General features: G+C 31.3%; 1 protein-coding gene across 6 annotated transcripts in view; it reads left to right on the forward strand.

Moving 5' to 3' along the window:
• The first annotated feature begins 5,252 nt into the window (after positions 1-5,252).
• LOC145323722 (uncharacterized) overlaps positions 5,253-26,329 on the forward strand; it is a 174,989-nt gene continuing 153,912 nt past the window's right edge. For all 6 annotated transcript variants that reach the window (XR_013881074.1, XR_013881073.1, XR_013881075.1 and 3 more), the window contains exons 1-7: positions 5,253-5,618; positions 8,051-8,936; positions 12,805-12,940; positions 13,259-13,347; positions 13,526-13,703; positions 14,033-14,152; positions 21,278-21,433. Coding sequence is in view for 2 of the 6 variants with exons in the window: in XM_080166204.1 (XP_080022330.1) it covers positions 5,296-5,618; positions 8,051-8,936; positions 12,805-12,940; positions 13,259-13,347; positions 13,526-13,703; positions 14,033-14,152; positions 21,278-21,433 (1,888 nt within the window). In the remaining 4 variants the exon portion in view is untranslated. The remainder of the gene's footprint in view (positions 5,619-8,050; positions 8,937-12,804; positions 12,941-13,258; positions 13,348-13,525; positions 13,704-14,032; positions 14,153-21,277; positions 21,434-26,329) is intronic.

Consider the following 26,329-nt stretch of genomic DNA (forward strand, 5'->3'; position numbering starts at 1 on the left):
AATATTTTGTGGGTTTGAATTTTAACTTTATTTGTGAATCTACTTAATAACTAAGGGTGAATTCACTATGATCATATAATATAAAATGTCTCATATTAGTAGAACAGAGCCCTGTGGTACTCCCTGTGTGTGGTGTATATTCACTTCTGTACATAGCCCTGTGGTACTACATGTGTGGGGTGTGTATTCACTTCTACATATGTATCATTTTATCATAGTACCTAGTACAGAGCCCTGTGGTACTCCATTTGTGGGGTGTGTATTCACTTCTCCCCTTGTATCATATTATCATAGTACCTAGAACAGAGCCCTGTGGTACTCCATGTGTTGGGTGTGTATTCACTTCTCCCCTTGTATCATATTATCATAGTACCTAGTACAGAGCCCTGTGGTACTCCATGTGTTGGGTGTGTATTCACTTCTGCACATGTATCATATTATCATAGTACCTAGTACAGAGCCCTGTGGTACTCCATGTGTGGGGTGTGTATTCACTTCTCCCCTTGTATCATATTATCATAGTACCTAGTACAGAGCCCTGTGGTACTACATGTGTGGGGTGTGTATTCACTTCTCCCCTTGTATCATATTATCATAGTACCTAGAACAGAGCCCTGTGGTACTACATGTGTGGGGTGTGTATTCACTTCTCCCCTTGTATCATATTATCATAGTACCTAGTACAGAGCCCTGTGGTACTCCATGTGTTGGGTGTGTATTCACTTCTGCACATGTATCATATTATCATAGTACCTAGTACAGAGCCCTGTGGTACTCCATGTGTGGGGTGTGTATTCACTTCTCCCCTTGTATCATATTATCATAGTACCTAGTACAGAGCCCTGTGGTACTCCATGTGTTGGGTGTGTATTCACTTCTGCACATGTATCATATTATCATAGTACCTAGTACAGAGCCCTGTGGTACTCCATGTGTGGGGTGTGTATTCACTTCTGTACATGTATCATATCATCATAGTACCTAGTACAGAGCCCTGTGGTACTCCATGTGTGGGGTGTGTATTCACTTCTGCACATGTATCATATTATCATAGTACCTAGTACAGAGCCCTGTGGTACTCCATGTGTGGGGTGTGTATTCACTTCTTCCCTTGTATCATATTATCATAGTACCTAGTACAGAGCCCTGTGGTACTCCATGTGTGGGGTGTGTATTTACTTCCGCATTTGTGTTATACTATTCAATAATCAGAACAGAGTCCTGTGGTACTCCATATAAGCAGACAGTCACAATAGCATATTAGTAATAGAGTTTTTTTTTTGTTTTTTTTAAAGAGAAAACTAAAGTATAACCGACAATTTGTGGTATTGTAAAAATATGTGGATCTGATGATTTAATAATGTAATGCATGTGGGGAAATTAATGAACACCGAAGATTTTGGTGGGCAAAATTTTGTTTTAGTTCGTGATTAGAATTAACAAATTCAATGTCTTTTCAGGGACAAGGCTTAACTTTATACAAACTACTACATTGTCTTGTTAAAATTTACCCCTACCCTGGGGGTGCCGTAGGCACCCCCAACCATTTAGGAGGGGCTATTTACCCCCCCAAACAATTTTGGGGGGGTAAATACCCCCACCAAAATAAAAAATCTCTAATAAAAATTTTTTTTGCCCGCTTCGCGCGTATTTTTAATAATAAATATTTAATGAAATTTAAATTACCCCGGGGGTAAATTTTGGGGGGGCTGTAAACATAATTTACCCCTGCCAACAGATTTAAGGGGGGTTATTACCCCCCCCCAAGCAAATTTTACCCCCGGGGTAAAAATTTGGGGGGGGGGGGGTACAACAAAATTTCGGCGCGTTTCGTGCGCCAATTTAACCCCCCCCCTTTAAAATTTTTTACCTCCCTCCCCCAAAAAAGTTTGGACGTCTATGTCGCTGTGCATGATTATGTGTTCACATGCTCTTAGACAACCAACCCTTTGATTACATAACCTTAGTCTGGAAGTCCTAACTGTGCATTGTAATGAGTTGCGCCTATTTTGGGCCAAGGCATGCCGTCTATTCTAACTATTTATGTGGCACACCGGGCATATCAGCATTAGAAACTATTTTAATTCTTTGTTTATGACGCGGTGGAGAATCCTCATAGATTTTTCTCACAAACGCTTGAAACTTAAAGCAATTAACTATAGAAATACAGAAGAATAGATAGAACAGTTTTAACTATGCATCAACAGACAGACAAAACATTGTTTTAGAATAGATGTAATCATTTTATTTGTAAGAAATGCATTCAAAAAAGGTGACCAAATTTATTTTCATAAGCATTTTCACTGTCTGTGCTAGGCGTTAAATTTTATCTTATTGCCAAAAATTTGACCCATATGTTTACACGGATACAGGAATATGCAATTGCGTAAAAATTATTCATTAAAGTTTCATTGAGATTACCTTTCAAAAATTATTTATAATATATCAAACAGCAAAAACCTTTTGTTTTTGATAGTGATTAACATTTTTAAGGTAATGTCAGAGATTTAACTATCATATAATGAGAAGGAATATAAAATACTTAAATACTCACTAAAATATTTGTGAAAAATACTCCAAAATCAAATAAAAAATCAACAAAAATTAAATAATATCATAAAAGTGTTATTAACGTAGGATTTTGTTTATTTTTAATGCGATTTTGGAGGATTTATCACAAAATTTTTAGCGAGCCTAACTAATTTTAGTGAGGCAGTGAGCCAAAAAGTTTTTTAAGGATCCACCTCAGGACAAATTTTAATCATGCATTATTTGTGAAAAAGATACATTAATGGAAACAATTGTTTGAAAAGGGTAAGTAGGCAGAAAGAAAGTGGACATTAAGGACTGTAGATTATATTGTTACCCAAAGTTTATAACGTTTTATAACATTCTTTGAATTAAATGCTTTGGGGACAATCATTAAATCTTGATCGGTTGGTACAATTAAGCATTGTCCAAACTTTTACACTAATAATTTAAAGTTAAAAAATAAGTTAAAGACACAAAATCTATGTATTGAATTTTTTATTTTTTAAAATTTTAACAAGGAAAACAACATCCATAAAAGCAAAGCTCTGAAACGGTAGGACAAAAGGGCATTATTGTATAATGTCAGAACTGAATAATCAGATTATAAATGTAAAAGAGTCGAAGGAAAATTGTAAGTAAATTTGTTGAAAAATTGTTTGGTGCAGGATAATGTTTAAGGACATACTTACATTCTTAGGACTTGAATATAGAGTTGCTTCGCTTATAATATTGCATTTTGTTGTCTCAGGAATCAGTATACCAAAAATCAGATTAATCGGATAATTAGATCATACAAAAATTAAAATTTGTTATTAAAAAGCTACTACAGGGATTACCATGCAAAATTTGAAATCGATTGGACAATTCTAACGTGCCTAAATTAACTATAAAAGCTATCCATCACGGACAGACGTACGTACGGATGTACCGACCCTAATCATAGAAAAGCTTCGCTTTTAAAAATTAAAACCATTTAAAAGTCTGAGCATTTTTATTAAAGCAAAGCTTTTCTAGATTTAGTGTATATCCGTATGTTTGTCTTTCCGTACACTTACCTCCTTAGGGTGTTATCAAGACTGAATGTGTATTGTATTATATTTATGAATATTCCTGTAATGAAACGGTATAAACTAGTATAACAACCAAGAGTAGCTAAATGAATACAGTTCAGGTTTGGGACATTGAGCTGTTTATTTCACTATTTCCCAAAGTTTTATTATAACGTTTTCTTATTCAATGGCACAACTTTGGGGACTTGTATTGAGCTTTGATTGATTGGTTCATTAAGTTGAGTCTCCATTAATTTTAGTCTTTTTATAGAATTGTTATTATTTCAGGTGAGTAGAGTAAGAAATACATTTTTAGCCCCATCAAAAAGTTGTAAGCCCTCCAATAATAGATTATAAAACTTTTGGTGCTAGTGTAATTTACATTCCAATGTCTCCTTCCTCCCCGAGTCATTCAGTATTTAGAAATATGTCCATTATACAATGAGGAAAAAAACATGATTTCTAAAAGAGGGTAAATTACAACTGTAGAGTATTTTAGAAGACAAGAATGACAACATCCATGAGTAGCTAAGTTCATAGATTTATAGCAATTTCGAAATCAGAATTGATAGACGGACGGACAAAGTTATCGATTAGATGTTTGTTAGACTTTTCTTAAAAAAAAACAGCTATCTATTTCAAATAACAAACAAGAAATATACATTTTGTAAATGAAGTTAGATGTATTCAAGGGTGTACTTTAATTTGTTAGAGAAATCAACAAACAAAAATCAATTTATCGCTGTTAGCAGCCGAGTTAATAACCTCTTGTGTAATGGTCTGACAGGCAAAGACACTTTTTTCATAATCATATATAATTTTATTTCTTTTTCAACATTTTTTTTCAACTAATCTATAATTAATTTAGTTAGACTTAGAGATTGAGCATTTTAAGCAATGTATACTTTTGACGTCACAGACTCATTAATGATCAACTGACTGACAGACCAACAGCAAATAAAAATTATACAAAAGCTTCGCTGCAACCAATCAATGAAGATTGAAGACGAAAAAGCCGTCATGGAAAAAAGTTTTTTGGATGTAGTAAACAAGAAAATCCTGATAATGTATCAGGATTAACCTGTCACACACACACACGCACACGAACACACACATCAAACAAACACGCACATAAGAAATGGGGGAAACCATTTTGCGAAAATTCACCACCTAAAATTTCCACCCATTCCCCTTTTTTATTGCTCTTTAATTTCTCCCCCCCTCCATACCGTCTTTCCCCCTTACTACGTGCAACCATCGTATCGTCCCCCCACTTCCTCTCCAGACGCAAATTTGACCAATGCGCTCTCCGAGCAAGCGAGACCGCTTTGACAAGTCCAAAAAGCTTTCGGACGACGGAGACTTTAACGCAAGGAGTCGAACGTATGTGTGTTTGTGTGTGTGTGTGTGTGTCCAGCGTCTTAAAGATAGCGACGGACGCATGAGGAGAAATAATTAGGGGTACCATTATATAATATGCTTTAAAGGGGGAGGCAATTAATGGTCATTTTGGGTAGGGGAAGGATGAAAAGGGAAAGGGGAGGTTAGGTAACAAGTGGTCAAAAATTTACTACTCTTTCCTTCCCCTAAAATTGAGTAGAGGACCCTAAAATCACACAAACACACACACACACACACACACACACATAGATATACTATATACTGATAGGCGATGGTTTGAACTGGTGTGAGGGAGAGCAGAGAGATATCAACTATGATGTCTGCCCCTCCTGTGTCAGCCGCAGCTAGCGTAGTGAGGTGCCACCAGAGGTCCAGCAGCAGTACCCCCACTCTAACAACAACGGGTAGTAGATCCGTCGCTGTACTCCTAGCCACAACTGGAATAACAACTGGCCTAGTTGTGGGTTCTTCACATCATAGTAAAACTAGTGCTACACAAAAAAATCCGCAACTCGCAACAGGCCTAGAAAAATCTTTGAAAATTTTTGGCCAACAAGGACAAGGCTCATCCGGTGCAGGGAGTGTCGCTGTTCTATGTTCTGGCGCAACAGTAAACAGTACAGCTGACGTTGAAAGGTGTCCAAAACTATTCGTCAATTTCAAAATTTCATAGCTCTTTTGTTGTTTAAATTTTCATTTTATTTTGCTAATTTCTAAAAGTGATTTTGAAATACAAAAATGGGCAAGTATTTGATTAACATACATTAAAACAGCCTAACAGGGCATACAAAGAATAAAGTAAAGAATCAAATCAATGTTAAAATCTTTTTTATTCTCTTCTTAATAATCTAAAAAGTATTACTTTGTCTTCCCTGTTCTACTATTTTACATAATATATTAAATGATTTTGACATAATTTTTTACCATTTAGTTTTCAAAATAGCATTGCTTACAAATCATAAACTTGTCAAATAATCATTTTAAAAGTAGCGGTTTTACTAGTGTTTTGGTATCTTCATGTAATTCATCTCAAAAAACGCGCGGCTAGAGCTAATTTATGCAACAAGCCAATTTTATAACTTTATTAACTAATCCCAAATAATGCTTTTATAAGCATTGTTAAAAAACTGCTGTAGTGTTTAAGTTTCTTTGGGGGATTTCACAAAAAATATAGTTCTCACATAAGTGTTTAGCTTTTATCAACAAAAACAAAAAATCTTTACTATATTTTTATCAAATTTTCATATAAGATAAGAATATTATACATACTTGTATGTGTGTGTATTCCCTTTTTATGAGAGCAGCTACTCTTTAACTAGATTTATCTTTCTATATGTGAGTTTTTCATTGACCAATTATGAGAATTTCATTAAATTGGGTGCTTAATGTTTGATGGGTCATCAATTAATATTTCATTTTCAGTGATGATCTGCCAAATATCAAGAAATATAATCTTATTCACTGCATTTGTACTTTGCTGTTTTTGTTTATCTCTGAACATTATGAGCTTGATATTGCTGCACTACTTATAAACATAATTGTCCTTGTTTAAATCTGTACAATGTCAAATTTTTACCCTTCCCCTTTTTATTATTGCTGGCTAAGGCAGCCCTATTTTGATTTACAATATCTTAACACTCAAAAACACACGTATAGATGATAGACATTCAGCAAATTTAGTCGATTTCAATCACATATTTTTGGTGTTAATTTCCCCCTTATGACCTATATTTACTTGAACTAATCCCTTTAATTATGCAAAATTATCAGAAAATTTTAAGTCTAATATAATAAAAACTTAAAATAATTAAATTGATTTAATTCTTTGAATATTTATCTTTTTCTCTTCTTTTTCTATACATATGCATTACATTTAAGATTGTAAGTAAGGAATGGGATAAAGGAACAACAAAAGTTCTTAAACTTTTTTTTTAGGGGGGGGGGTAGAATAGGAAACTTTTATGAATTTACACCTTTTCTGTGTACTTTTGGGTTTAGAGTAATGGTATAAAGTAAAATACAAATAAAATATTTATTTAGGGATTAAAGGTTGATATACAGCTCTATATCTAACCTTTATTTAGCAAATTTCTTCGCATAATAATAAGTTTATCCCCCAATGCTTTATCCTTATTAAACTAAAGCACTGTCTCTCTGCATATTATCAATCTCTTTTTCTTAATAAAATAATAACACCCTCCTCCCATCCCCTTGAAATCTGTAGTGTACCCAATCCCTCACTTGTGTACCCTCAATTTATTATTGTATGTCCCCTTTTAAAGTCACTAGATTTATGCCTCTAAAATGCTACAGATTTTTGATCTAGCTAGATCATAAAAAACCTTTAAATTATTAGAAGTTGAATAATATTTTGTGGGATGAAAGGCATGATTTTGTATTTTTGTATAGGTGTCATTTGGGGTTATAAATTGACTCGTCTTTTAGGTTAGACATTTTATATTTAATTGTCCCCCAAATTTTTTTTTAGCTGTTAAAAATGTATACTAAGCATCTTATTTGTGTTGCCCAATATATTTGTAAAATTGATCTGTTATCAGACGTCCTCTCCCCACTTACTTTTGTCCCCCCCCCCCCATTCTTTGCCTCTTTTAAAGTTATTGTGCTGTTAAGTTAGTTACTTAAGATTATTCCTATAGTCTTTCAGTCACTCAAATATCACAGTATATTATCAGCTTTTGGGGTAAAAAAAGTATTGTTATAACAGGGTTATAAATAACTTTGATACTAATGTCTCCTTCTCCTTTTTATCTAAATGCCTTTAAAATTTTGAAAGCCCATATCATTGACTTGGAATCTATTCTCTCCTCTCAGTTATTCAGTTTTAGTCACCAAGTTAACTTATGTAAACACTTTTTGACTACGTAAATACTTTAAATTTGTTATTGATGACTTAAAAACAGATCTTATACAGTTTTTAAAACCCCTATATTAATGATGTGTGGAGAAAAGTGACTTAAAATAACTTTATAAGTAGTGCAGCTACTTTATAGCTAATTTTTTTTATTAATGTATATTTTGATGTTGACGGATAGCACACCAATTGTTAGGGCCGCGGGCGGAGACATTACTGACGAGCTTGAAAACCAGGTCATAACCGACTCAAATCATAAACCAACTGCTGCAGCAGATAAAACGGCGGCACCAACCGAAAATCAAAATCTAGACTCTTGTGAACTAAGTGACATCGGCGGCAAATTTGTCGGGGACAATTTTTATATCGACGACGAGTTCAATTCATCGCCGAAACGGGCCGCAGCCGCCAACGACGATTGCTGTGTCGAAAATTGCGCCGATAACCCTGATCTTGAACCCTTGAAGAAAAGGGTTAAAATTGTTGAAAAACTTGATTTTCCAGATAAACAAGTAAACTACAAATTTCCAACAAGTATTCAAACTGAAAAGAAAAGTTGTTTAGAGAGTGCAACAACAAACATTGCAACCAACAGCACAACAGAAAATCTTCCAAAAGTTTCAACAAAAAATCCTCCAAGTGTCGAAACATCAAAAAATCTTCCAACAGATAATCAAAATACTTCTGACCATAGCATAGTTGAAGTGACGCCTCTCTCGGATCAAGTTGATCTTGATAAGAAGGATAAGACTATTGTTCATAAAAGTGAAGAAAGACAATGTGTAGATATAGTTATCAACAACAAAAAAGACAATTGTACTAATATTGATATTGACAAAGAAAAAACTAAAAACATTCTTACCCAATCTCCTCCTTCTACTACTATTGTATATTCTACTGAAATTGCTAAAGACCTAACCGAAAATCAAAAATCAAATAACACAGTTAGCCTTCCAAAAGTAGCGGAGCTAACTAAAATTTTTACAAAATTTACAAAAACTGACAATTTGAAAGACTTTAAGAAACAAGAAATTTTCTCTACAGAACTTACTCAAAACACTCTGGGACCTAAACTAAAAGAGGTAAGGTTTTTAATATTTTAAAAATTTAAATACTATGTTTTTTTTTTTTTTTAAGTAATAGTTATATCTAAATAAGTTTTTTTATCATAGCCTCTAAGGTTATAGTTTTGATATTTGTAATGCATTTTTTTTAGGCGTTTTTATTAAATTTAAAAGAAATCAGTATTTGTAGTATATTTTACTGTAAAAATCGCAAAAACGGAGATAATTCGAATTATTTAAAGTAGCTGAAAATTCTTTTTTTGTTTAAATGTAATTTTTAACAAGATTTAATTTTAAAAACCATTAATTCATATATAAAACAAAAATTAGAGGAAAGGGGATAAGAAAATTTACGAAAAACAATTTATTTCTTGCTTAGGCTAGTCTTAGCAGAATTATTTGTTTATATGTTACCTAGATAGATAGTTGGATTTTTCATTATGTACTGTTTTGTTATGGGCGGAGGGATGTATCACTTTTAAATATAATAGTCGACATAAACCAATGACATTTTTTCTTTTATCTGTGTATATTTTTTATGTTCCAAGATCATTACAAATAAATATAAACCTATAGACAACATTGCTTCATATAAATCAAATGGCTTAAAAAGATACAGGATTAGTTTTTAACTCTGAAAAAATGATAAAAAGTGCTTTAAACAGTATTAAAGGAGTTTTTTAATATAGGTAATGTTTTTTTTTAACTTGTTGCATGTATTAAATTATTAAAAATCATTGAATAAAAGACTATCTTTAAACTTGGAAAACAGTTTTTAAAATTTTAATTTAAACTATAAATGCTCTTTTTAAGAGTGAATTATGATTTATATTTGACTGGGGTGTTTGGAAGTGTATTTCAATTTATCTTAACCCGGTAGCTACAAAATTAGATACATGTATTCCCAAGAAAAAAATGCTAGTCTATAACTAGAGTAAGTCCGAAAACTTTATATAACAACGTTTTCTTATTTTTTTGCTTAAAAACAATTTTTATTGGTCGGTTCATTAACTTGAGTGTCATTACGTTTCAATACGTTTCATACGTTGTAATCTACAGAAGGGGTAATTTTGTGTTTTATCATAGGGGATGTACATCAATTTATCCACCAATGTCATACCCATTTAGATACCAGATTAGTCCTTATATTTAATGATCATTTTTTATACAAATTAGAATTGAATGTCTTTTTATTGAATGCTAAAATATATTGCACTAACCAAAAACTACAATTTTAACTGTATACTGATTACTTATCTTTTTCTTTTATCAATTTTTAGAATACTGTGCTATTTCCAAGTTTATTAGTCTAAAGTTGAGTTCTATAGATATCAACATTTTTTGAAGGCTTTTCTTTTACGTTTGATTTAATACGTTTAATTTTCAGTGGGATTAAACCGGTTTTAGTTTTGAAGAGAAAAGTAATATTTTCCATAGAAACGTAAATAATTCCGGTTTTTTCGAGCTTTCTGATTAACAAAAATCAAAAGATCCAAAAATTCTAATCTTTTGTTTAAAAAAATAATCAAACCTATTTAAAATATAATTTTGTACAGTTTCAAATTTTCTTTGATATTTCTTGGCTACTAAAGTAACAGGCAGTATATTTATAAAGTGTGTTTGTTTTGGTTTAAAGCAAAAGTGCATTCTAATAAATAGTATGGAATCAGCCTTTTTTTAATTTGTTGCCTTAGGTTGTAAATTGTAAGGGACCATGATAGACAAACGAACGGACGTTTAGACAAACATTTTAGAGAAACATTGACCTAAAATGCAAAAGAAACTTTTCATGCTTTTGTTTTGAATAATTTATTTGACGATTCATCCATAGTTACTAGATCCATTGTTTATAAGAATGATTGTTTGCTCTGCCAATTTGGCCAGCAGATAATTAGTAATAAGGTGCTATAAGCAAACTTACAGGTGCTTTCCCATTAAGGTGATTTCGAACACTAACCCCCCCCCCCCACACTTTGTTTATTTGAAATTAATTGGAATTAAGAGGGGCTTTAGTCTGTTTTACTTACCACTTGTGGAGTCCTAACGCTTCGGATTGTGCCTTATAGCAATAGGGGTCTGCTGCCCATAATCTAATTCAACCTAACCTAACCTGACATCCTATTATGTAAAGTAGTAAGCGTTTTTTGTCTGTCCCGAAGGATCTCGCTAACTGCTAAACCGATATTGTTCTCCTTTACAGTGAAGCTTCTTATAGGTCCTGGGAAGGTTTTAAACTATTTTTGGGAGGGTGTCTTTAACCCCCTCCCTCCCCCGAAAATTTTTTTTTTACTCTTTTAAACTCAAATTTAAAATGGGATGAGGTCAACTTTTCCCTCTCCTACCTTAAGCCTTAAGTGCCCCTAGAGGCTTCTAGGGGTCGTAGCCGCTAGTAAAGTAATAAACTAACAAATTAAAAACTATCTCCCATAATTTCTTTTGAAAATATGGGGATGAGGGTTATTTTTGCTTAACAGAGAACTTTAAGGGAAAACGCAAACTTCCAAGGACTACTACATGCTTCCTTGAAAGTAAATAGTAAAAAATATTTAGTTTCAAGTTTATTTTTTAAGACAATATAAAATATATGAGAATATCTTAAAGGGGAACTTTTAAAGGACTTTAGCTTGTTTTCAATTAGATTCAAGATGAACTCCAATTTAGTTTCCGAAAGTGTACCTAGCGGATGAACTGAAATTAGTTTCCGAATGTGAACACATTTTCCTAGGTGTTTCCCAATCCTATCTCAATATTTGCTACTGGCTAAAAAACCTTCAAACTTCAAAAAAAAATCTTAATTTGAATGTATTAACGATTTATACATTATACATTCAAAGTTTTAATTTTTCAAATTTAGATTTTTTTTTGGAAGTTTGAAGGTTTTTTTTAGCTAGTAGCAAATATTGAGATAGGATTGGGAAACACCTAGGAAAATGTGTTCACATTCGGAAACTAATTTCAGTTCACCACCTAGCGTCCGCGTCCTATCGCGAAATTTGCTATTAGCTAAAAAAGCTTCAAACTTCCAAAAAAATATTAAAATTTTAAACATTAAAATTTTGAAGATTCAGATTCAAGATACATAGAGCGTCATTTCATTTAAGCAAATGTTGAAAATACGAATTTTACACTTTTATTATAGCCATTTTGTTTGATATTTACGTCGACAATAAGGCCATCATTAAGCCATCTTACTATAACCCATTGTTCACAATATTCTAATAGTGATATTTTGATTATTTTTTTATTTACAAACATCATAAAGTAAGGTTATCGCAATATTTTACTGTTTTTTTGGGAAATAATATTTATCTCCCATTGATCTATGGCTGTATCACCGGGCTACTGACAATTCATTAATGTTACCATTCAATGTTAATTTGTAATGGAATAATAAGCTAGCCTACTCTGGGTCGTTTATTAATCAGGGTAGTAAGAAACTAATCAAAATATGGAGCTATTAACTTATGAAGAGATTTTAATTACGAAGGAGAACGGGGATTTTCAACACCCCTTTTAAAAATTCAAATTTGTAGGCCAGTCTACTTCTTAACTTATCCCCTCAAGGGCCACACCCTCCCCTTCCCTGTGAGAATATTTATTAATCTGCTTAGACTTGTAAAATTAAAGTAACCCCAAATTGACCAGCCCGCGGAATAATTTTCATTATGATTTTGGGCGGCTACTGCTTTAACTAATTCTTATTTCTAGTCTTATTATGATTAAATTGGTTTTTTTTTCATAGCACAGCAACTCTTTTATGTGTCATTAGATTTTAAAAGTTCTATTTTATAGTTAAATTGGTCACAATTTTGACCATTTAACAGACAAAATACTTTGTATACCCGTAGAAAAAGAAACACTTTAATAAAAGAACCTTTATTTTTAGGTTCCTATTGAAATTACTGTATCAGAGCTTCCCACAGCAGACACAGATATTTCTGACACCTTTGGTTCGATACCCGTCACTGTTGATCAAATTCTCTCGGATCCAATTGTAAAGTCCACATTCTCTGATGCTCTAGGTTCAGGATTATTTATATTGTTTTGTCAACGTTTTATAACACTTAAAATCAAATTTCTTTATGTGAATTTGAATCTATTAAGAAAGAATTCTAAAAAACAATAGACATTACAAAAGAAATTATGTTTAAATTATATCAAAAAGCATAGCATGGACTTTTTTCTTTAAAAATCAAACCGGCTCTTACGCATGAAGAAATTTTTTTTGAGAATTTGGCTGAGAACCAGTGGATATTAATCGGCTTCGAAGCCATACTGGAAATATAGATTAGAATACTTTTAAATTATTGCATTAAAGAAATAATCCTCGAAACCTGCAGGAACTGGAACATATTACTCCTGTACAGACCTACCCAGCACCTACACATCTTCAAATACAGACATTATACCTCCAGCTATTTCCGTCCAGGTACAACTTTGTTAAAGCGAAGCTTCTATGTAATTAGGCTATGTGGGGACGTTCGTCCGAGTAATTCAGTGGATGGACTGAATCGTTATTTTGTCAACTATAAGTTTCACTTTATTAGAGTACATGATAATCTCAAATCTGGTGTAAGATCCAAGTAATGATATATCTATTTTTACAGGCGTCTGTACCTTACACCTGCACTGTACCTTATACACTCACCAGCAGTTATCCAGCTTCGGTTATTATCAGTCAGGCGCCCAACGAAGCAACCGTGAGAAGCAGCACAGTGCCGCAATTTCAAACAACATTCTCTAAGGACTTCACCGGCCTGGTAGACAGCAAACAATTTATTAAAGGTGAGCTATTACACGCAGCTGTTACACGCAGCTGTTACATCAGCCGTTTGATATAATTACAAATATTTTACCTTAAATAGCTCATTGCAAGGCAGCTTAAGAACTAAGAGACAATAGTCATGCAATTAAAAAAAACCTTTCTTCTACGCTTCTAGAAATGGGCTTTTTCCATGAATAATAGCATTAAACCAGCCCTCCAAATATAATAAGCTTTTTAATTTGTGTTTAACAGAATCATCAATCATTTGCTTCATGTAAAAAAACTTCTTGAAACTATATCTTGCTTTATTATTTTTTTTCTGATAATATTATAATATTTTGCTTTGCAGATTACCTGCCCCTTGTCCCGGTAACTGGAGGACCCTGCAGGGATTACCTGACCCTTAGCGACAAGCACCTGTCCAAAGGATTCTCTAACAACTTAGACACAGTGGCTGTCGCAACCCTTGGTGAGTAATGTATAGAGTAGCTTCGCATAATATAAGATTGGTAGTTTTATGAAGTGTATTTTAAGAGTTTGAAAGCGTGGTCACTCTATGCTATTAAATAATATAGTTTGTTAGTCCAATAAACTTCGCTTTTATAGATAATTTTATTCTTGTTTATTTTATATTGGAAATGGGATTTCTTAAAGTAATATAAATGCGTTATTGCATAAAAAAAACAGTAAAATGCTAATTTATATGCACATATATCGGTAATATTCACGAAAAGAAACAAATATTCAAGGATATTAATCGATTAAAATTATGTAATATTTGTATGTAATTTAAAGCAAATATGTCCTTAAACAGTATCCTGTAATGGAGCAGTTTTGCAATAATAGTACTCACGTTTTATTTAGACTAATACATTTATATTCTGTTGATTCAATTCAATAGATGTATGTAACTACCTCCCTCCCCTTTTCAATGACCTTTTCCGTCTGCTACCAAATTGTTTTCTGCTACTTGGCTGTGGTAATACACACCACACACCAATTTTCAATGACCCAATTGAGAGTCGGTACTAGGGCAGTGCGATGGGGTGTTACAGTTATTTAACCCTTTCTCCCTCTAGTGTTTAACTCTAATATTTGTCCTATCGTTTCAGAGCTTCGCATTTATGAATGTTGTCATCCTTGTTATTTTACAGCTTTAGCGTATTTTTATTAGAATTAAAGAATGCAAGCAAAGGGAGGAACCCATTTGTTAATTTCTAGATAGCCTTAACTTTTTTACTATTCCAAGGGATTAGGCAATGTTGAAAAATATATTTTAAACAGATTAACCCCAATACATTTATAAAGATTCCATGACAATTTAAACTCACTGGAACTTGAATATTCCGAGATCTTGAGCTTCAAACAAACCACCTTCACTATTCACAAAAATCATTATTGGATTAAGAAGAGAGATAATAATCAATTTTCGCTTGGCCAAAATATTGATTGTAGAATTTTTTTCTTTAAGTGCTCTCTCCCTTATTCACTGAAGTTTTGAAACATAGTTAGAGATGAAGTTTGGGGTTAGGGAAATGACAATAAAAGATTCTATTTGTGGAAGGTTATACTCATTTCGGTGTTTACCCCCCCTCAAACTTTAAAACCCGTCATTTTACCCCTCTCAAAATTATGGAAAATACATTAGAACCCCCTCAAAAAAAGCTTGGACGTCCCTGCCACCATTGGAATAATTCCACGCTGGATAAGTAGTAGAAAATGATTAAACTCTCATTGTCCTATCTATTATTTTTATGAAAACATATGAATGTAAACTATTTCAGATTTTAAAATTTTACAATTTTTTTTCATTGTTAAGGTTCATTATGTTTTAATTTTTTCTTATCTATGCACAATTATAAAAAAAGTGGGCCTAGAAAGGGAGAAGTATTTGTTAAAATAAATTAGAGAAAAATAAATATGCCTTTTCCCATTAGATTCACCTATCCCTTAATATAATAGCATTAAACCTGTCTAAAATAAGTTTATTTAGCCGTTTTAGAGATCTTGCTTAACATGCAGAGACACACACACACATATGAATATCAAAATATTTTAGAATAAGAGTTTAACATATACTAGTAACAGTTATTGTCTTACAATCCTATTTTTTTTCCTCAAAATTTTAATGTTTTTTTTTTGTTTAAAATGTAAATATCTATAATACTAATCTACATACAAATAAGGAAGTTTGAACAAAATAAATATTCCACCATTTTTTTCAACATAATAACTTTTTTTTTACAACTATTTTATGATATTTTTGCCTCATTTGGTTGTTATCATAGATAAGGGTTTAGATAATGAGGTTAAAAAGTGTTAACAATTTTTGTGTGTGTTTTAATACAATAGATTATCACTCAACAGAGTGACACATACGCTTTTACAATAGCAGCCGATATTTACTGTAATTTCAAATTACTCTAATTGATATTGAAACACTACTTTACATAAGTATGTCATAAATCTGCTATATTATTACAGAATAACAGCTAAAACTTCTTGTTAACTATTGTGACCTTTTTATTGTTGCGTTACTTCAATGCAAGTAATAATTGTATCTGAATTTTTTTATTAAAATTTACACATCCCTTTTCCTCATATTTTCAGTAGCTGAATACAGAATATTATTAGACTAGTGCTAAGGTTATTTTTTATCATACTATAACAGTAGAACAACTTATTTTGCTTAAATTATTTACTTTAAATCATCGTCCTGTCATCAATGTATATGTTATTTTGACTTGAAGACTACTTATAGTTATACCTTTAAATTTGGTTTAATGGCACTATTATTTATTTAATTTTTAGTGTCAAACTAAACACCACACTATGTTCCAACAAATGACAAAAAATCGTTTTTTACATTTTGGAAAATACACTTTTAAACAATTGTTTAGTAATATACACAAGTTTTTGGAAATAAAGCCGAAAGAATTAGCTCTTTACTATGAAAAATAAGAATTTTACGTGTAATTATACCAGAGGTGTGGAATTAAGTTCCTTTTCATCATTGTAAACAACTATTTTTAAGGTCAACTAAACTACATTTTAAATCAGTGTGGACCCTTTATTTTTAAAGCTATTTTTAAGTATTATATATTTTTGGAATCAGTATGCAATAATATATACGTTTAGCTTTTATAATAAGTCAAATCTCCATTTTTTGTTGTAATTGTAGATGGTTTTCTTAGCATACCCGATTTCTGTAAAATAGACAATTTTCTTCTAATGAAAATTTTACGTTTGGTTCCAGATCTCTTAAGCGCAAAAGAGCGCAAGCAAATCCTCTTACATGGTGATATTAGATGTATGTATAATATCAGAGAACTTTACCCTGTGTATGCGAAGGTATGCGAAGTTTGTTTTTTTAAGCCCTAAAGATACTGGGTCTGTAAAAAAAATAACAATTTTTAAGATATAAAAGTTATTTATTTTTCAACTGATTTCCAATACTTATTCAATTAAACTAAAAATAAAGAAAAGTTTTAAATAAAGATTATCCCTAAATGTCTAGGCTCTTATCTGAACCATTTTACCTTTTTATTGGGGGGGGGGGGGTTTGCCCCACTTATTTCCACATCTGAACCCATTAAAGCTAGAAGTTTAAAAAATTTTATGTGGTTTTCTAGTTTAAATATATATTCTTATTTAATTTGTTAGCATTATTTACTCCCTTCACCCTTTTATTAAGCAACCTTTTTCCAAAGGTTTATCATACTTGTTAAAAAAAGACAAGTAGAATTTGTATTGTTTAAGATAGAAAATGCTTCCTTTCAAGTAAATTGAAAATAAAATGAAAGCCTTACATATCAGATTTATAGGGATTAGACAATGGCCGAGAAATTAATGTACATTCCCAATGCTAATACACAAAATTGCCCCTTCTATAATTTACAATTAGTGATTGAAACGTTTGGACACTCAACTAATAAACCAATCAATCAAAATTCAATAAAAGTCCCACAAATTATTATGCCTACAAATAAGAAAACGCTATTTTGTGAATTTGGGGACTATTATAATAAACAGCCCATTGTCCCCTCCCTCCCTACATATACACACAGAAAATAAATAAGAAATAGGCTCATCTGTTTGTAAACTTTAGATTAGAAATCTCAAAAAATAAGTTTCGGCAGCGGCGATCGGCGGGAAAACGGCGGCAGATTTTCATATAATTTCAGTAGGTCATGCATACTTGTTAGATAAGCCTATGTTTAAAATTTGAAGTCTATAGGTCAAAATTGCGGTCTCAAGAGCTGTTGAAAGATTTCTGAGGGATCAGGACCTGCTGGATCATACCTGGAGCCTGAAATTGACTTAAACACTTAAATTTCATATTGGTATTTACTAGTATAGGATATTTTAGTATTTGGTAACTTAAAATGCTTAGTTTAAGGCAAACAAAATATTTTTGCTCTTTACCTGTATGACCCTGTCAGGTTTGCTGGCATCCTGTGCCAGCCAGGATGGAGATATTTAAAATTTCGCCATTATATTGAAAGATATGTGGATACTTATTGATATTTAAATAAAATTTCATCAAAATTTTAAAATATACACTCTCTATGATTTTTTGTCATTTTTTGGATTTTCTGGAACACGGTGCACCACAATTAGTTAAGCCTGTATTTTGCAAAGACATTTCGTTCATATTAATGATATATGTAGAGATAAGCACAAAACACCATCTTGCTTAGAATACGACACCATGTTACTAAATTGAGTAGTTTTCAGTATGAGTGCTTATAAATAATCTGTCTACTTTGCCTTATTCCTCTCTCGGTACTGTGCTTATCAAAGAAAAAGGATGCTTGACCATTTAATGTTATATTGTTATTATTAAATGTCCACAGGACCGGCACATTATGTGGCTATATTCATAGATATTGATCACGAATTTGTTAGCTTTTCTTAGGAATAGGCACATATATTCATACATTTTGATCTTATATTGTTTGTGTTATTTTATCTTTAATTTTACTAGTCAATTTATCTTCCATTATCCTATCCACATCTTTAAAATTTATTTATTCTAATGAAGATTTAATCGAAATGAAAGTGGATATTTAAAAGGAATAGAATTAGAAGGGTAAATAACTGGGAAGGAGAGGTAATTGCACTGAAAATTACACTGGTCCCTAAAGTTAGGTAAACACGTTTTCAGTTATTCGTTGACTTTTCAACCAATTATTTTATTCTACAGTGGTGGTAATTTTGATAATTATCATTATAGATGCATAAATTTATTGTCGATTGTCTTAAATCAACAAAATTATACGATTGAAATTTCTGAAAATCTGTACCTGTCTTTTAAATATAGATTAGAAATAGAAAATATACAAAGCTATATATGAAGGGTCAAATAGCTAATTCAAATAGCTTGGTAGCCTAATAAAAACATGACTACATCGAAAAATGAATTAGTTAGATTCTTGCCTTTAAAATTCTTTAAAATCGCGATAATGTTCAGAAAAAGTTTATTTAAAAGTTAGTTTTTCTTTTAAAATGTAAACAAATTTTCTTTTATACAAATTTTAACAATTTGCTAATCTTAATAAATGATAGTTTTCCAAAAAAAATGTCTTCAAAGAAAACTTCAAATATATTGTAAAAAGCAAATTTTTGAATGAAAAAATACTTTTGTTGTTGTTAATCTGTTAAGTTTTTCTGACTGATGTAAATCGTGTAACATTTGGGTGAAATTTATATTTAGTTAGTTTAAGATCCACAAAAAGAATTAAAGTTCCTACTTCTTTATACGGTCCTACCCCAAACGTAAGAGTCCCAAACGTCAGAGTGGACAAACGCAAGAGTCCCAAACGCAAGAGTCCCAAACGTCAGAGTGGACAAACGTCAGAGTGGGACAAACGTCGGAGTGGACAAACGTCAGAGTGGACATTGCTTAAGTAAAACATCAGAGTCTATGCTATTTTAATTATATGACAATTTTGAAAGTTTTTTATACCACTGTCTACAAAATAATGGTTATGGCCGCAGCGCTCGGCCCCCTAGCCTGCCTAGCCGCAGCGCTCGGCCCCCTGGCCTATAACCTAACCTAACCTATCTAAGAAAAATAAGGGGACCGAATAAAGGGGGGGGGGGGAGGGTGGATAAAAAAATTCAAAATTGAAAAAAAAATTCAAAATTGAAAAAAATTTCAAAATTGAAAAAAAAATAAAAAATTAAAGAAAAATTCAAAATTGAAAAAAAATTTAGGGACTCCTGCGTTTGTCCACTCTGACGTTTGTCCCAAAAATCCTGCGTTTGTCCACTCTGACGTTTGTCCCACTCTGACGTTTGGGACTCTTGCGTTTGTCCACTCTGATGTTTTTCCACTCTGACGTTTGGGACTCTTACGTTTGTCGTGGAACCCTTTATACCACAGTGCTTTATTTCCTTACAATTCAAGCTACTTAAAGAAGAATTGATGAACGAATAATTTAACGTCCATATAACTATCCCTGTAACCCTTAGATTTCTCACAAATATTTTAAAGTTCTATTTGATTAGTCCAAAGATTTTGAGATGTAACAATTTTTTAGGGGGGATAGGGATGGAAATTTTTAAAGTATTGTCGCACAATGTTGCTAAAATTTTAGATTATAAACAATAAATTTATAAGTATAGATGTATAATACAGACAACTACCTTGTCCATATGTCGGAGGCCTTCTTAGTCTGTTAGCAAATTGATTTATGGTTTTTTTTATAGGGACTAGTCTGTGTTTACTTCTAACGCTATTAGCTGATTTTAAAGACCCAATAAAAAAATCGGGACAAGGTCCCCATTCCGTGGGTATAGTTACATGTAGATCGTGCCCCCTCTATTTTTTTACTTTAATGTATTTACCATTCCTGGAATAAAACTTTGCCTTTTTTCTTGTTGTGTTGTGGCAACACCTGATATCATGATATTTCTTCCCAGGATAATGGTTCTATCGTGACCACACCATTTAGATATATATAATAGTGTACTTACATTTCCGCAAATAATTGTGCTTCCACCAGCACAGCTTTTATATGAATTTGAATTGTCTGTACTTCCTTAATAGATGAAATGCTTGTGTATTTTTTTGCATTATATAATTTTATTCAACTATTTTGGCTGTGCTACTTTTAGACGATTTTTCTATCTGCATACCATAGTATTAATAGAAAGGATAAAAAAATGTATATTACAAATATTAAAAAAGGACAGACAAAGTTTTAATATAGATTTAGGTTTGTCCGTACGTCTGTCAGTTTGACGATCTGTTTCTGTAGACATTGAATAGAATATATTTTTAAATTGTTTTATTTTAATGGATATATTATCCCAGATTTTCATGTTCTCTAATAAAGTGAAATTTACATCGGGCTAAAATAGCCATACCCACCTTTACTCCATTCCCTCCCTTCTACTGAATGAAGAAATTGACCAATGAACAAGTTCCATCTAAATTGACGATAATATTTCCTCTTTCATAATATCCACGCATATTCTTACATCCATTTTATATGATGTAAACGTTAACTATTATACAATAAAAAATGTCTTTTTCAAAGATTTGTTGATAATACCTGCGAAATGACTTATAAATCTCCTATTTCAGATTCTGTGCGTGACCCTGGGGTCGGAGTGGGCGGGCACGCGGGGGTCCTCACCTTCCACCCAGGCGGGGCTGCTGTGAGCGAGGCGGGTGATGCTCATGGCCACACTAGCCTAGCTCTGGATCTTATTCAAGAGGGCCTGCATAATGATTCACAAGGTAAGGATCAGTTTTTTTTATCACGGCTAATAAAAATGTGGGAAAATTAATTTATTGTCCATTGTCATATCACTGTGTCCATTGTTAATCTAGTTAGAAAATGTCGTAATAATCAGGGATATAGGGACAGGACAATTGAAGATAAATTATTTTCACACTCGACTCCAAATATGCTTCTCCATTTTGTAAAGGGCGGAAGATTAATTAAACTACCATTGTCATCTCCCTCCCTGATTACATAATTCTTAATTTGTATAACATTGTTTAAATTTTTATTAATGATTCCATAAACAAAATTGTTAAGAATAAGATAATCATCTTTAAAAAGCATAAAAATCAGCCAAGTTCAAACAAAAGGGTATATTTCTGGTAAAACTGCTAAAAAGCATATTTTAGCAATTTTGAATTTGGTTAGGTTAGGTTTATATAGTATTAAAAGAACCCCAAAGATTTTTGAACCTACAGGGCTGCATTTCCACATACACACACATACGCTTACAGTGGCTATGTAATCCATTGTTTGTTTGGTATTTTTATTTTATTTTATCCTATTTATTCTGAATTAAAGTTTACTATTCTTTTCTATTTTGTTATCTTAACGATACAAATTATGGACATTTTTGTCCTTGATGGTTAAAGTTTAATAATAATAATAAAAAGCCAAATAAAATGTTGATTTGTCGGCCACTTGAAAGGTTAGGTTTTGCCCACCTGCTGTAGTAATGTGCTACATAGAGAAAAAGTAGCAGTTTTATTTTGGCCCCCCGCAGGGATAATACGCCGAATAGCATTACCTTTATCTAACGTTTATTTGATGTAGGATTTTTATCAGATTATTATGCTTTTAAGAAGCGTAGCAATAACAATTTACACAATCAATTTAATTTTTGACATACATACCATAGTTTTAAAGTAGCTACGCTCCTAATACGATAAATGAACTAACTAAAGCTTATTGATAAAATATAATTGCCTAATAGTTTTTATTAGTTCTAATCACTAGGCATAACTCATTGAGAGTTTATCCAACAAGGACGATTAATTCAAAGAATAGCAAAGTTTTATTGTGCTTAATTAAATAATAGTTGAAGGACTTACAGACCAATAGAGGAGACTTGTAGAGTAACTTCGGTATCAAAATTTCTAAATAAATTATGATCTTATTTTACAACAATTAAAATTTAGAATTCTTGTTGCGCAATTTTTAGGATACGTTTTTGCAAAAATTAGGATGTACACAGTACATCATTAGCTGAATCATTCTATTAAATTCAAACCCTAAATGAAGATTCTTGTGACGATGGGGATTGATATTAAAAATGTTACGACTCCTAAATCATTTGGAGAAAGTCTGTAAGTCAAGTTTAAGCACATTCTTTTACTGTTTTGATACAAAATATAATTGAATTACACATTCTTGTTTTTTAAAACAAAATAAGATAAGATAATACCTAAGATGTGGTATTTTTGTATAAACATTTAGAGTTGCTTGTAGTCATAAGATTATCTTTTTTTATACCACTACCACAGTAGCTTTTTCTTTATTTTTATTCTCTTTTCTCTCTCTCTCTCTCTCGCTCCCTCTCTATCTCTCTCTCTCTCTCTCTCTCTCTCTCTCTCTCTCTCTCTCTCTCTCTCTCTCTCTCTCTCTCTCTCTCTTTCTCTCCTCTTTCTCTCTTTTGCATCCATTTATGCTTACTTTTTTTTATTGCCGTTAATTTAGAGATTATAGCATTTTATTGTTGAACCAAATAATATCAAAATATTCCTTTTGAAAATCTATTTTGTACCTCTTTTTATATAAAAAAACATCTTTTTGATTTGGTAGGATTGACTTTCAATCTAAAAAATAGCCTAAAACCTTTTCTACAAACTGTATTCAACTTTAAAGAGAGTTTAACCGTTTCAGATATACTAAGAAAAAGAAACAGTCAAACAAACCTCTCTGTTAAAAAATTATAATAGAGTTAAAGATGCGGCTGGATTTTAATATACAAAAATGTTGTTTTTTCTTATAGGGGTTCTGAACTAAAATATGTAGATATTGTTTTAAGACGTTTTATTTCTTTTTGTTGAGGAGTGGCAATTTTTTAAATACAATTTGCTTTCAAGTTAAACTTCAATACAGTAAGATATAATAAATAGCAAAAATTATTGTTATTCTACTGATATAAATGTTTAATACTAATGCAATTTTGTTCAAATAATTTGCTTATTGGATCAATTGACTCATATTTTTCATGTAGCCTATTAGAAAACTAACCCAGTTTGCAATACTTTACCTATAATTTTGTTTTCATTGGCTAAAATTGTAAGATATATTTTAAAGTTATAGAGTAACACCTTTTGTTTTATAAAGTACAATAAAATTTATTTAAGTTTAGACAGAAGACGTAAAAAAAATAGAAAATATTACTCTCAATAAGAGATTAAAGTATTATATAATAATGTTTGGTTTTGTAAATATGTATATTTTGTTATTGCATGTTTTATACACTTTTAAATAAGAATATGTTCATGTAAAGTCTTTTTGGTTTTTATTTTTCTATTTTAGAATTTATATTTTGACATCTATTTGTTAAAGTCCATTTTACTTTAAAAAATGTTTCTATTCTACTAATAAATTTATCCTTGCCCCAAAATTCCCCTGAATATAAACACAATGATGTGTTGATGTATTTATTGAATACTTATACATTTAAACATGGATTTTTCACATAATAATTTTCATACTTGAAGTATTAGAATATTCAACAAACTTTCTACTAAAGTTTTAATTGCATTTTAAGAATATATGATATTATCCAATTTAATGAAAATGAATAAGCTTTGCTGAAAACACTTCTTTAAAAGATTTATTCAAGTAATATGATATGTGTTTTTCTGTAAAGCTTTATAGAGACTCATAAAAGGTTATGTTCCTGAAAGAAATCTAATAACACTTTAAACAAAGCGTGTTTGCATGTTTGTTTGTACTGCATATTGTAAAAAATGTGCTAACACATTCTCCTTGTAATCAATATCATTTTCATATCAGGAATACTTTTTCTTCGCCTGATACTCCAGAAATAAAGGATGAAAAATGCAAAAGTAAATTTTAAAAAATTTGAACAACAAGATTTTATATTTTTTATTTTTTACCCCTTTTGCTTACAATGAAACAATCTAAGTATATTTTTTATTTATCCAATTCACTAAGGGTACTAGAAAAGTTAAAACATTAGATACTTAAAATACAATATATAATTAAAATGAGCATTTTTATGACTTGTTAAATATTAACATGGTGCAATTTTCAAGAAAATATTTGACATTTTTGCTTCATGATCCCTTTAACCCATGCAAATTTTAACATCATCGATATGATGACTGGTAAGAATATAGTTTTATATTTACTTTGTCATCCACTGAATCATGTTTAGATTAATATTTTAAACCTTCTCAAGTAACTTTAGCGTAGGATAGGTATAATTCTTATTACAAGTAGCGCCGTAATGACAAGACACATTGAAACAATGTTATAGTGTATTAATATACTTTATAGTTAAAAAAGTGACACTATCCTTGACAGAAACAGTCACAAATTATTTTAAATTTTAGACTACCCAAATAAAAAAAGAAACATTGTTTTTTTTTAAAGATTAAATATCCCTTGTTTAATTTTTATATTAACACACTAGTCACTACAAAGTCAGTACATAGATGAGGTGAAAAAAGTTGGTGTCCACATATTTAAACCAAAAATTTTTAAATTCGACTTAGTAGGACTAAATTTCCTATATTCTAAGGGCTATGTTCTAGTTTGAACGATATAGGTAGCCTTTCCATATTTTGATATACAGAAGTCTATAGCCTAAAGAAAACAAGCCCTTTGTTTTCATGACCTTTTTCTGGAAGTTTTTACTGCACAAAAATAAGTTCTTAAATATTTATGCTTTTATAACGCCTTTTGTACACTTAAAACTTATCATATACCTGACATCGCAGCAGTAAGTACTTTTATACTATATTATAAAAGATTTTTTAAGCGATGGCTACAAATAATTTTTACTAAAAGAAACGGACACTGATTTAGGAAAGCGTTACAGAGAATACCATTATCTATAATTAAAATCTTCATTTTATAAATGGATCTTTTCTTAAAATCCTTCCCATATTCCTTAAATTATGTTGATATCACAGTAAAACAGCTGGTTACTAAAGTCAGATGGTATACTGTGACTGTATGAGTTTTAGTGCTCTTAGAAATGGTCTAAAGTTGGTTTAACTAATTTGTATATGTTTGTTTAGCCTTCTAGAATTAGTTTCAAAATGTGATCAGCATGTACACATGTTATGGCGGCTTTAAGGCTATTTTAATCTATTTGAATTAACCACTCTCAGTTAAACCCAGGGAGGATAAGAACATTGGACTATACATTACGCTGGTACCCAAAGTTTTAAAAGAAATTCTTGTATTCGTTTGCTTAAAAACTTTGTGCTATCTTGACAAGTGTTCAAACAAGCTGTGAACAAACTTTTCAACCAATAATTTATTTGAAAGAAGGGGAATTTGTTTATCTTTATTTGGGATATCCATCAATTTATTGACCACACTCTTATTACTGACATATGTATCAGATGTCGATATCATCTACTTGAGTGAGTACAAATAATACAAATTATTTTAACCATCTTATAACAGACATATATGAAGTTTTTCCATGTATATTTATGCTTTTAATCTAAATTTGACTTATGAAAGTAATGGGGAGGTAGAAGGGAGGTGGATTTTTCTTGCTATCGGTCAAGGTGAAAAAATAAATTAATTTTTAATTAAGAAATTATCTTGTAATATAAAAATCAGAATACTTCATAATATTAATTACTTATTAGAAATTATATGTTTCAGATAAT

The sequence above is a fragment of the Acartia tonsa genome, chromosome 7 (assembly GCF_053477335.1).
Source record: "Acartia tonsa isolate MP-2025a chromosome 7, ASM5347733v1, whole genome shotgun sequence".
NCBI classification, from domain to species: Eukaryota; Metazoa; Arthropoda; class Copepoda; order Calanoida; family Acartiidae; genus Acartia; species Acartia tonsa.